This window comes from Lissotriton helveticus, chromosome 1_1 (assembly GCF_964261635.1).
Source record: "Lissotriton helveticus chromosome 1_1, aLisHel1.1, whole genome shotgun sequence".
Classification (NCBI taxonomy): Eukaryota; Metazoa; Chordata; class Amphibia; order Caudata; family Salamandridae; genus Lissotriton; species Lissotriton helveticus.
In genome coordinates, this window is record NC_136057.1 from 338,644,435 (window position 1) to 338,658,137 (window position 13,703).

Sequence of the window (13,703 nt, forward strand, 5' to 3'; positions counted from 1 at the left end):
GAGTAATTATCTTGAAGCAGAAGCTTGGCGAGAAGGGTTACCGTAACCATGGCAGATGTTATATACACACATTGAAATGTGTATTTACCTGTACTATATACGGACCGGGCAATAGTGGCTGCCGTCATGGAAGAGGAGCTTCTTCGAAGCTAGGATTAGGTCACAAAGACGGCCATCTTAAAAAGGTACTATAACCCTAGCGAGTAATTTTTGATAGTTTTATTTAAGACACTTTACAAGAAACTGACGGCAATAATATCAACCTTATTTTCAATAAAGTAACAGCAGGTTGGCATTTATCAAGAAACTTAGGCAGACACTACTATATTTCGGGCAAAGATCTCAGAATCCTATGGCTCACAGGTTTTGTATTCCCGTTTATACCCTTATAAAATCTACCAGTCACAGAATGCAAAGCAAACAAGCGGGAGGGGGCGGGAAAGGGGGGTGGAGAGACGCAGAAGTGCCGGCAATGCCGGACCAGATTCGGGGGCGTTCCCGGCTTTCGGCTGACGTCGCGTGACGTCGGCAAAAGCCAAAGAATCTCGGGAACGCCCCCGAATCTGGTCCGGCATTGACGGACAGGCCCCTCGTCCAATGGCTAGGCTCCATTTATGGAGCCAGCCAATGAATGACGAGGGCCGACCCAAAGCCACACTACAGTTCTCATCAGGATTTCGCCTGCGCGAAAAAGATGCGCAGAGCGCATCTTTTCGCCAGGCAAAACCTAAAAAGGTCAGGAAAGCGCTGCATGTTCCTGTCAATACTCTGCATACAAGGAGCAGTACCTACACGCACATCAGCCAGAAGGAGGACATTGTGGACATCAAGAGCATGGGAACAATACAAATAGGTATGCCGCACATTTGTTACCATGGCCAGAATGGTATCCAACATGCTAAGGCAATATTGTGGACAAATAAGTCAAAAACATGAAGGTGTGATGCTTTGTAGTGTACATTAAGGTATTTACTGAGAGACTGCAACAAGAAGAATGGAGAAAGGAGAAAAGAAAGAGGGGAGAGAAGGCACAGTTAGGGTATACCCAAAGGAGGAACCATAATCTATATGAGGACTGTATTTCAGAGTGTAGAAATCCGGTATTACACAAGAATCTTGATGAACGAGATTTGTTTGTGGTTGCTTACTGAAAATGAAACAATGTTGTAATAAAAGCACACACAGTCAGGATACCTACCAGTGGAGGCGCAATGCATGCAGGAATGCAGAGAGACCCTCCATCACAAGCAGGATAGCAATTGTCAAGACAGCAAAGGCAGCAAAGATGATGAAGACACCGATAAGTCCTCCCCAGGAAGCACTGCTGAGGCCAGCGTGCATCACCATGGTCCAAAGAACCTCCGACAGCTCTGAAAGACCAAGAGGAGCAGTAACCAGAATCAGCCACCAACATTACAAGGAAAGACAAGAAGTTATGTCAAACTGAGAGCAATGAATTAAAAAAACAACTAAACAAGGGGCGCTTGATAAAGGTCCATGAGGACCAGTGAAAGAAATTGTGGAATTAGCTGAGGAGGAAGGTACCCACCTCAGGTAATAACCACAATCCTTGTTAGGAAGTCACTAAATGAACCTGAGATCAGCCCCCTGGTAGATGTTGCACAGGCTTAGTTTAGAGACAATGTGTAAAGTATTTAAGCAACACTGAAACAGCAATAAACTCAACGCAGGAAAAATCCTAAACCAATTTAGAAAAATAGAGAATATTGTAATAAATAAAATGACACCAAAATGACAAAAAAACAATAGGGGAAACAGGAGTTACGAGTTTTTAAATTATAAATGTGAAAATAGTGACAAAAAAAGAATTAAACACCAACTGCGGTTATCAGGTTGCGCTTGACCAGTATCTAGGTAGAATATGCCTCCTTATTACGCATGCAATTACAACGCGGTCATTACAACGACTGCGTTGTAACAACGCATACCATTACCCTGCAAGTGGTAACGACTTGCAGAGGGGGGGCGCTGGATGTTGGAATAGTATAATTTACTATTCCAACTCCAGTCTGTGTGGGCAGTAGGGTAGGTGTTGAAACTTAAATTCAACACCTTCTCCCCCCTCTGCAAGTTGTTGTTACGACTTGCACGGTAATGGTAGGTGTTGTTACAGCACTGACCCAAGAAAGGTCCCTTGACAGCCAGATACTTCTCTTGCTTTTGCCAAGTGAACATTTCTACTTTCATCACTTTTTTTTAACTCAGATTCTTCCAGCGGAGGAAGGTAAGGCTGCAGTCAAAGAGGGCTCCAAAAGACCAGATGCCTTCTGTGTGAGGTACAGCTGAATTGGATTTCCTGCTGCAGAAAAGCTCAGAGTGGAGCAACCTGTATCTCTGGCCCAGTGGCAACACACCTTTGTCAGATCTGCTTGGCATGTTTGCCTTGGTCCTACTGAGGTCTTTGGTGCCAAAAGATTTCTAAGTCCCTGGTTTGAAGAGTTGCTAGAAAGAGAACACTTTGACACCAACCAAGAGTCCAGGAAATTTGGGACAGCAGTTGGGGTCAAGATTCACTCTAGCAGAGGCCTGCAGCAGGTTTAAGGGTAGGTCCAGTCGAAACTGGTCAGTTGCTGGAAATTCCTTTTGTAGCTTGTTGTGTCCCTGTAGGGTGAAATTGAGGTCAGTCTCATGACCCTTGGAGTCCACTTCTTTGTACTAGGCATAATGGAGACAGAGCAGGGTCTTCTTAGGTTAAAGACAGCAGGTCCAGTTCTCTTTTGTATTTCCTAAGGTCCAAAAAGTGTTCTATTATGCCTGGCACCAGCCTGTGGGATTAGGGTGACTCCTTGCCCCTAACTAACCACTAGGGTAAAAGTTCCCAGTGGCAGCCCCACCCACCGCACTACTTGGGTGCCCTACTGCAAACTCATAGTTCCCTTCTCTCCCTAAAACCAATATGATAAAATACTTCTTCCCTCATGCAGAGCTCCAGTGCCCACCCCAGATGTCTGGTCAGTGAAATGTCCAACCCTTCCCCTGTGGTCAGTTTAAACCAGTTCTGGAGGTAGCTCCTCACCCACTGCGCTTGGTGTCTGCCTGGCAAGGGGAGGGGGTCAAAGTAATGGGGCAGGCCTAGGTGTTAAGTACATCTGCATGTGACAGGTTAGGTCTCTTTAAAGTTAATAAAGATCCTGGGCACAGGCCAGATTTTCAGCCTGCCAAAGGAACAGAACATCTAGCCACATCCAAGGCATTTGTCTCAGTTTTGGGAGCAAGATCACACCTCATCAAGGGAGCTATACAGCTGCTGGAAGACAATTGGTGTCGTAAAAATAGGCATCTAGATGATTTAGGCAGGGAAAGGGTGACTTTCTAAAAGTCCCCTTTCCAAAATATTTATTATAAATTAAACACTTATAAATATTTCAAAAAGTCAAAAATTGTTATTTGTAATGTTTCCTAGCCAGAGATGACATTTATTAAATGTAATATTGTATCCCAATGCCTTCCTATGGAGCAGCCAACCCTGCTACAGTGAAAATAGATTTTAGGTCCTTTTCACTATAAGTACATGCGTAACATTAAGCCTTTACATTTCCAACTTTTATTGACCATGCACCCTGACTTGTGGGCAGTAAAGTCTACCTATGGGTGACTTACTAATATTTTAAAGGAAGGTTTAGGCCCATTAAAATGAGTTATTTTGGCAGATTGAATTTACAGTTTAAAACTACAGAGCCAGGTTGCAGTGGCTACATAAACTGTTGCTGTAGTGGATGGCACAATGGGTGCTGCTGTCCACTTACGACATTTAACTTACAGGCCCATAAGACCACTTTGGTATAATAAACTAGGGGCTTATATGTAAGTTCAATATGCCAGTTAGAAATATGCTAATTTCATCATGTTAAAGTGGGAACACAGAGACTTTACCACTGGTTAGCAGAGTTCTATATGCAGCAAAAACAGACAAGGTAAGGGTACATCACACAAAAAGATGGCAATTTCCAACAATTGGACATGGCACTGGCCCCGTGCCCAGGTCCAAACATCGTTATGAATTGGTCTTGCACAGTGATCTGGGTTAGTTTGTTACTACAAACTCATTAGAGCAAATAACTATTTAATAGACTCAAGCTAGTCAGAAACTGTTAGTACTCTTGGAAGGTGGACCTCAAACAGAGAGAAAGAAGACTGTGTTTAGTATTCTTCAGGCAAAGTTCTCAGTGGGGCATCCGAAAAGGAAAAATATCAGGGCCAACATTAATCAAGTGTTTCCCATTTTGTTGATACATCATTCCATTGAACATATGCATTGTACACAGTAGCATCTCTCATGTAGGTTCTTATCATGAGAAATGAAGGAGGGAAGGCCAGTTGGTAAAGTAATGTCAAGATAGTGGGGTATATGGATGTCCCATGATGCAGAGCCTTGTAGATGAGATGGAGGACTAGATTTATTAAAACAATTGTGCTGTATTGCACTAAAGGGAAAGAGCAGGACAGAGCCATATCTATTATAATATGACACTACTGCTCTCTGGTAGTGGTGCTCAAACAGGCTGCTTAGTGCCAAGCACACACCTTTGCAGCATAGTACAAATGTGTGTGCGTGCTGTCAAGCATAGGTTTTGTACTGAAAGAGTATCTTTCCAGAACAAATACAAAACTTAGACTAACTTTTAAACATTTTTAAACATTGGATGAGTATTGTACATGCAGCACCCGTGAAATGTGGGAAAGGTTTGAAGCAGCAAAAACATTTTTCCTTATTAGTGCCTGCATGAAGAGGAGATTGTTTTTCTCCTACAGTTCTGTCAACTATTGATAGTAGATAGGGCTTTGCATCAACAACCATTGGTGGCAACCCACAAGTACCACACATGGGTCACCTTCTTGATGTAAGTAGCACAAAACACTATTTTTATGTTACTTTTAGGGCTATTTTCCAGTGAAGAAAAGGTTTTTTACTGAAAAGTTCATTGTTTTATCAAGATGATTTTGTACTGACTCAAAGTCTTTTTAAATGTGACCCACAGTATCTTCAATCTAAGTCTTTGGTGGACTGGGGTCCATGAAAACAAGTCCGGTGCTGTCTTGCTTTCCCTTCAGAAAACCTGAGCAAGACTTCAAAACACCAGACTCTGCACACTTTAGCATATCAAAATACAATGTATAAAGATCCAGACTAATTTTTAAAGTAAAAATAAATATCTATTGAGGCAAATGTAATGGATATGTAAAATAAATGCATATAGTAAATGTATATACACAAAAATAAATGCATAGAAAGATAACTGTATGCACACAAGAATAGGTAATTTGAATATAGGATACTTCATCAGCTGTTTGTCTTGCATCATCCTGCCATCACGACTGGAAGAACCTGAGAACAGTCTTGACAGGAACCCTCAACCTGGACACGGTTTTCCAGGTGGTGAGTCCACCCCTAAAGAGAGTTCTTGTCAAAACGCCAAGAGGTCTCCGTCTGTATACTCTTACCAACACAGAAAGAGGGATCTAGAATATCCCCATTCCTTCATCAGCTCTGTAGGCATGGAATGTGCTCTCTGCATCAAGGTCACTAACCAGAGCTGGCTAGGCTTTGTTGAGATATCTCTCCCGCTCGGTGAAGTGAAAACATAAATATTTCTGTGTGTATTTAAGTAACCCAGACTACCTGTGTTCGCAGAGAAAAGGCAGGGTCAGACAGATCAAACGCATGAACTCACGATGTATAAATGCCTGTATTATTACAGATGTGAGCTATGAGTTTACAGCCTAGGATGAGAGTAGGTGAAATATTTTTTTAATAGGAACCAGAAGAACTTGTTCTGCTTATGGGAAAATACAATCATCAGCTGCAAGATGAGGTCAGTTAAGACTGAAATACGTAAACTGAAGAAGTGGGGCTTGTACATCAGCCAAAGTCATAACTGCAGTCTTCTAGAGCAAATGTGAGTGTTGTTTATTTGTGTTTGTAGACCTGGAGCATGTGCCTTCTAAATGGAATGCTAATCACTAAAATATCAATAGAAGTTTTGGCCAACATCGTTGCCCTAGAAACCATTTCGGTTTTTGTACATGGTTACTATACTGGGGTCTTTCCAAAAAATATATCATTCTTTATAGCCTGCCTCTGCTTGACAAGTGTTTCTAGGCTTTATGCTAAATAAGCCATTCTGGAGTTGTGTCTCGTTGCCTCACAACTCCTCCTGTTTACTCTTCTGAGCCATTAATTTCCACTGTGTATCATCATGGACACTATCTTCAGTTCTGGGCTCTTAACCTAAAAATCCTTTCTATCAAGTGTATTAGTCTAATTAGATCCACAGAAAAAAATAGGGAGAACAACACCCAAATTGCATCAAGTTGTCATACAAAAGCGCAGGGCTGCAACCAGTGTCTGTGATGAAATGGAGTGAGGGCAGGTTACCTTTCCTGCTTTTCATACTACAGTCCTGGCTTCTCCCAATGGGTCAGTTCTTGTAGGCTATTGCTTTCAAGCTTAAAGGACAAATCTTGGCTCGACTACTTCTTTCCAATGGTTTTAAATCTTAAAATGCCTTCTAATACAGCCCAGTTTTTGTAGACCAAAATAGTCTATTGCAAACTAGTACAGAGAAATGGATTACCACCCACAAGTTTTATAGGTCTTTGTAGATTTTTTCCTTTTGTTTTTTTTTACACTATTTTTCAGGAAGCGTCTTTCGGTAAAAAATGCTACTTACTGTTGGATGGACAGTATGGCTTCTGGAAAAGTATACCCTTTCTTCAGGAAGGTAAAGGACCAAACTCTATGTTCAGCCAATATTAACTGAGTTTTACAGCACATTTAGTTCTTCGTTTGTTGATGCAGTTGTAATTACAGAATACCATCAGACACCTAGAATATTTTGACATGGTTGTCACTGAATAGAAGTCAAGTCACTTATACCCTTAAGGTAACAGGGCTTCAGTGATACCTCTTTATAGTAAGAGACCTTCGCTGATTAGGGTCATAGAATTAATGCCCAGATTAAGAGGAATGAAACATTAAAATTCAAATAATCCACAGCCCTTATGACCACACTCAGCGTGTCAGTCTGAAACATTGTCACTACTACAGATAGGCCACTCTGATGATTCTAGAGAGGGCTGACTGTTTCCATATCCCACTTCTAGTTTTGCTAGCTTTATTAAGTGCCATAAATGAACATGAGTCAAAACATGAGCCTCTCTCTAGAGAGTATAGTTCAAAACAAATCACATACCTTCCTCCTACACACACACATGCACACACACAAGCAATTTCCGTCATTTCCTTGGAAAAGGTGACCCAGGTCAGAACACCATATCACCCGGGTGATTCTGAAGTTGGCTTACAAAACAAAAACCATTGACAAAAACATTTAAGGCTATCAGGTTATAGATTATGTGTTTGTAAATATGCAGGCCCACAATGATTTCTTCATAGAAAAGAGTCATTTGTCTTCCCGAAACCATGCAAACACATATGGATCTTTTTTACATTTTTTATGGATCTGGTCAAACCAAGCAGGGCTGCTGAGTGACCTTCTGACCCTTGTCCTCCACAAATCTTCAAGAACATTTGTGTATATACATCTGCTGCTGCACCAGTCAGAACAATTATTTACAACAAGGGGTGGTGAGGGACAGAGTCTCTGAATTAAGCAGAATACTCTCACCCAGTCAAGAGATCAGGGCTAGATCCAACACCGTTTTTTAGCTCATTGCACCATCCCAGTTTCAGAACCTGGCTGTATGCAAATTAGTCTGTTCCTGTCCCAGTGCATGATGGGAACAGGGCAAACCAAACTACAAAAGCCAATTCTTACACTGGGAAGGAAACAAGCTTCCGGGGACCGGTTTCTGGCATTACAGCCGTCTTCGGCCCGGCTTGCTTGAATCCTGATGGTGCAATGAGCAAGGGACTCATGTCTGAGTATACCCTTCCACGCTTAGGGTGGACAAAATTATTTACAACAAGGGGTGGTGAGGGACAGAGTCTCTGAATTAAGCAGAATACTCTCACCCAGTCAAGAGATCAGGGCTAGATCCAACACCGTTTTTTAGCTCATTGCACCATCCCAGTTTCAGAACCTGGCTGTATGCAAATTAGTCTGTTCCTGTCCCAGTGCATGATGGGAACAGGGCAAACCAAACTACAAAAGCCAATTCTTACACTGGGAAGGAAACAAGCTTCCGGGGACCGGTTTCTGGCATTACAGCCGTCTTCGGCCCGGCTTGCTTGAATCCTGATGGTGCAATGAGCAAGGGACTCATGTCTGAGTATACCCTTCCACGCTTAGGGTGGACAACATTATTTACAACAAGGGGTGGTGAGGGACAGAGTCTCTGAATTAAGCAGAATACTCTCACCCAGTCAAGAGACCAGGGCTAGATCCAACACAGTTTTTTAGCTCATTGCACCATCCCAGTTTCAGAACCTGGCTGTATGCAAATTAGTCTGTTCCTGTCCCAGTGCATGATGGGAACAGGGCAAACCAAACTACAAAAGCCAATTCTTACACTGGGAAGGAAACAAGTCCCCGGAAGCTTGTTTCCTTCCCAGTGTAAGAATTGGCTTTTGTAGTCTGGTCTGCCCTGTTCCCATGATGCACTGGGCCAGGGACAGACTAATTTGCATACAGCCAGGTTCTGAAACTGGGATGGTGCAATGAGCTAAAAAACGGTGTTGGATCTAGCCCTGATCTCTTGACTGGGTGAGAGTATTCTGCTTAATTCAGAGACTCTGTCCATCACCACCCCTTGTTGTAAATATTTTTGTCCACCCTAAGCGTGGAAGGGTATACTCAGATGTGAGTCCCTTGCTCATTGCACCATCAGGATTCAAGCAAGCCGGGCCGAAGACGGCTGAAATGCCAGAAACCGGTCCCCGGAAGCTTGTTTCCTTCCCAGTGTAAGAGTTGGCTTTTGTAGTCTGGTCTGCCCTGTTCCCATGATGCACTGGGCCAGGGACAGACTAATTTGCATACAGCCAGGTTCTGAAACTGGGATGGTGCAATGAGCTAAAAAACGGTGTTGGATCTAGCCCTGATCTCTTGACTGGGTGAGAGTATTCTGCTTAATTCAGAGACTCTGTCCATCACCACCCCTTGTTGTAAATATATGCACCAGTCAGAACAGTCATCAATAATTCTGTAACAGGAGTCTTTCCAGAAGACTTTAAAAAAGGCATTAATACGCCCATTATTAAAGAAAACAAACCTGGACCTACATGACCCAAACAACTACAGACCAATTACAAATGGACCTTTCCTGGGAAACTGATAAAACGGCAGTATTCACCCAGAGGTCACAATTCATTGAAGATAATACTTTCCTAATTACAAACAGGTTTCTGTCCAGGAAAAGGCACAGCATCTGCCCTCATCCCAATCTGGGATGACCTTGAAACCAGTAGACCGGAACAGGTTAGCTGCACTACTTCTCTTGGACATTTCAACTGCCATCGACACAGTTCATCATGAAACTCTAATCTAAAAACTCAACAAAGTCAGCATAGAGGTGACTGCTCTTGACTGGATAATATCCAACCTTCAAAACAGAACAAATGTCATGCATGCACTTCCTTTCTCATCCAAACCATACTTCACAAAAGCAGGGCTCCCTCAAGGCCCTTTTATCTCACTCATGATTTTCAACATCTACATAAAGTCATTGCCAAGATTGATCAATGAATTTCACCTCACCTGCTATAACTGCGCAGAGGACACACACATACGTCTTAAACTGGAAAGCCCCAAAGACATTGGAACCTTATAAATCTTCAGTTGCCTCCATGCCATTCATCAGTTGATCATGGAGCCATCTAGAATTAAATCCATCCACAACTGAAATACTCATATGTGGCACTTGGTGTCTGGCCTGACAATCTGGGACCACCTCCTAAAGTATCCAAGGAAGTAAGAAACCTTGGAATTACCATGGCTTACAAGACATCAATGCTATCAATGAATGCTCAAGTGGATATGTTAGCAAGATAAAGCTTCATTACTATGAAAACTCTGCGATGCATTTTCCCCCACTTAGGATTTCCACACATGGCCCAAGCTACTATCTCTCTTGTACTGTCTAAACTTGATCACACCAATTTCATTTACCATGGATCATCTTTAGCAACTATGAAAGGAATATAACGAATTCAGAACATTGCTGACAGATTCCTTCTACATGTAAAGCCTTGAGAGCCCTACATTGGTTAACAGTTGCCAAAAGATCAACTTGCAAGCTCCTTTGTATCACCCACAAAGCAATACATGGAACAGGACCACTTTTCATCAGGAATAAGATCACCAAATACATACAACAAAAGAACGTCCACGCCAGATTGGCATTTCACCTTAAACCCCCAGCATGCAATGAACAACCATGGGGGGTACATCTTTCTCTATTCAAGGAGCCAAACTATGGAATTCATTACCCCCAAATATAAGATCTACGGCTTACTACCATATTTTCAGAAGATTACTCAATTAATCAATATTTGCTTTATTCGATTCAAGTATTAAATCATAAAAGCACAAGAAGTATCATTCAACATTTAAAAATAAGCATTCATAATTAAAAATGTTATCAAGCTAAAACGGATTAAATTCTATTACAATTATCATAGATATGAAATGACAGATTTCAAAGTGTTAGCCGCATGCTCAGGTAGTAACAAAATCATCATGTGACTCATTCAGTTTCAACAAGAGTTGACCTTGCATTCATGACCTTGTTCTGACCACCCCTTTCAGCTATTTTGCAATGTGACTAGTGACATTTTCATCCGCTAGAGATTGAAGCCTTATAAATGTGGGTCAACATTGCCTCAAGCCTAGCATCTTCAAATAAGGCACAATCCATCTTCTCCTAAGTACAGTATAAAATGTACAAAACAACATAATGTGGATTGTCGACTGTTTAGATACATTGTCACAAGGACAGGGGCAGGGAGAACGTGACCAGTCGTTTAATTGGGGAAATGTAACCAGGTTGTGAAAGTTGCCTAAGCGTAGGCGCGTCAGTAAGAACCTATCATAATTACTTGGGGTACACAATAAATACGGTTGTATCCCTGTTTGAATCAAGAGTAATTGATTGGCTCTGACTGTCTATTTCATAATGTTAGAAGACAGCCTGATCGTCTCCAGATGATTTAAACATAATATTTTTAAGTCCTTCCTCAAGATATGAAGCATGGAGTCAGGATTGTCAAACTACTCAATGTGGTCAAGGTCACCCAAAAATGTTTTAATATATGCAAGCCGGGGGATGTAATTTACCTGCTGCAGTTTCAAACAATCTAAAATCCCTTCCTGATTTAGGCTTGTAGACATACCTGTCCAGACCTTATCCCATAATAAAATCGGCTGGATTTTAATAAGGTCAGACAGGTATGGCAGGCCCAGTTCGGCATGGCGGATGTAAGTAGCTGTGCTATCAGGAAAAGCTGAGGTATCTAAGAAAACTATTTTCAACTTGTTGGAGTGGCTCCACATTAACATGGCCCCAAATGCCAGCCCCATATAAGGCCAAAGACCAAAGAAGATAAGTCTGCCCTATATGTTTTGATTAGAGGCTCATAAAGAGTCCAACAATTTTCATAAGCACAACATTGAGCTCACTGATATTTATGGCCGCCACATTTAATTCTTCACACAAAATTTGAATAAATATATCATTTTATTTTCATTTGTCAGGATATAAGTGTTATTCAATAAATATGAAAGAACATCATCCAAATATATACAAATCACAATTATTTCATCACAATAGAAAAATTACAATTACAACGCCCCCCAAAACCCACTCATCTTTCATTCATCATCACAAAATCATTCCACCAAGCTTACCACACATTCCATCAATCACACCAGTTAACAAAAAATATAAAGGCCTCAGTAAACATCGTGTAGTAATATTGTGAGGTTGTCCTGCGGAATCCTCTCAGCAACTGGCTGGGGAATCAAGATGGTACTAGCAGAACAAAAGACCATCACGCCGACGCGCGTTTCAGTGCCAGGCCTGATCTACGGCCGCACCTTCGTCAGGGCATGTACACGATGGGGAGTAGAGGGGGCAAGATATCAAAGAGGCGGCCACTCTCAAAAAACAAGTGGTGCAAAACGCTATTTCGTACGCTTATAAGACAGGAATTTTAGGGGAATTACGACTTTCTCAATGGAGATGCTCAGCTCAAAAAGGATACACACACTCGAAAACCAACCGGTTGGTTTTTAAAACCAGAAGACGAGGAAGGCAGTAAACAGCTATATGTGCATTGTTTCAAGATGTTGAAATGGATGAATGAACCGACACTCCAGGTGTAATTAGTAAATTAAGTGTCCGTCTTTTAATCAAATTGTTTCGCGGCTAGGGGTAGAAATAAATAGCCGGCATGGACGGACATCCGCAGTTCCGGCGTCTCGAGGCTCTGGTGTGTGGATACAGATAGTTCCAGTCTGGCTTCAAAAAAGATCCCTCCGGACGCGGCCGTTGAGGTTCTGCTGTTCGCCCCATACAAGGCAACAGAGATACATTTGGCTTTATATATTACCAGGAGGTCATCAATAGGGCGCTTGCCCAACCTCCTTGCAAAATTAACCAGAGCACCTGTTAGCTTTAGAAAAAAGTAATTTTCTGCAATTGACAGCTTTTGCCCACAAACCCCTATTGTCAAAAATAACCCCCAGATATGAAAAATGATCTACAAAATCAAGTTTCCCACTATGTATGAAAATATTGCGTCACTTTACACTGGGCTTACTACATTTCATGACAAAGGTTTTTGAGATGTTAACTTTAAGGTCCAGGTTTGACATATAAGATACGAAACTCGTCACTATTTTTTGCAGACCGTTCGGGGTGCGGGCTAACAGGACCGCATCATCAGTGTATAATTATACACCATTTGCCCTGTTGCCAATGCTGGGCACGTCTTGACATTCCCGTGCTAAAAAGTCTCCCAAGCTGTTTATATAGAGGGTAAAAAGGAATGGTGTGAGCACACACCCTTGCCTTACCCCCTTTCCAATGGGAAAACTATAACTAAGCTCACCCGGTCTGCCGTAACGAACCCTAGCCCAGGCCTCTAGATAGGATTGTTTTAGGAAATTAACTAATTGACCTTCCACCCCCATTTCCTCTAGAATTTGCCAAAGCTTTGGGTAATTGACACAATCAAATGCTGAGCTCAAGACAGCAAAACACATATACAGACTCCCTTTTTTTGCTTGGACATATTTTCCTATAATGACGCTCAGGTTCAGGCTTTGTTCGATTGTACCCAGACCAGTGCGAAATCCGTACTGTAAATCTGAAATGATACCTGTATCCTCAGCCCACGTCTGCAATCTATTTAAGACCACACGCCCGGCGAGCATGACTAGGAAGTCCAACAATGAAATGGGGCGGTAGCAAGCTGGGTCATTGCGATCAACTTTCTTAAAGATGGGAACAAAGGTGGACTCTGTCCAGGTCGAAGTAAAACCTTGAACAAAGCATGCCCTTAGGACCAATGTTAAAAGTGGACCCCACAACTTGGGGCATGATTTGAAAAGGTCCACGGGTACACAATCTGAGCCCGGAGCATTGTTCCCAGCACTATCGTTTATAGCTTCTATCACCTCATCCACCTCAAAATCGAGGTGGATGGGGAGATGGCTAAAGGGGCCCAAACCAGTGCCCACACCAATGGCGGTAACAGAGCTACTGCTATATAGTCACCAGTC

At 42.2% G+C, this 13,703-nt stretch overlaps 1 protein-coding gene across 1 annotated transcript in view; it reads right to left on the bottom strand.

Moving 5' to 3' along the window:
* LOC144806652 (V-type proton ATPase 116 kDa subunit a 4-like) overlaps positions 1-13,703 on the bottom strand; it is a 247,625-nt gene that overhangs the window by 57,576 nt on the left and 176,346 nt on the right. The window contains exon 20 of the mRNA XM_078672994.1: positions 1,199-1,370. Within this exon, the coding sequence (XP_078529120.1) occupies positions 1,199-1,370 (172 nt within the window). The remainder of the gene's footprint in view (positions 1-1,198; positions 1,371-13,703) is intronic.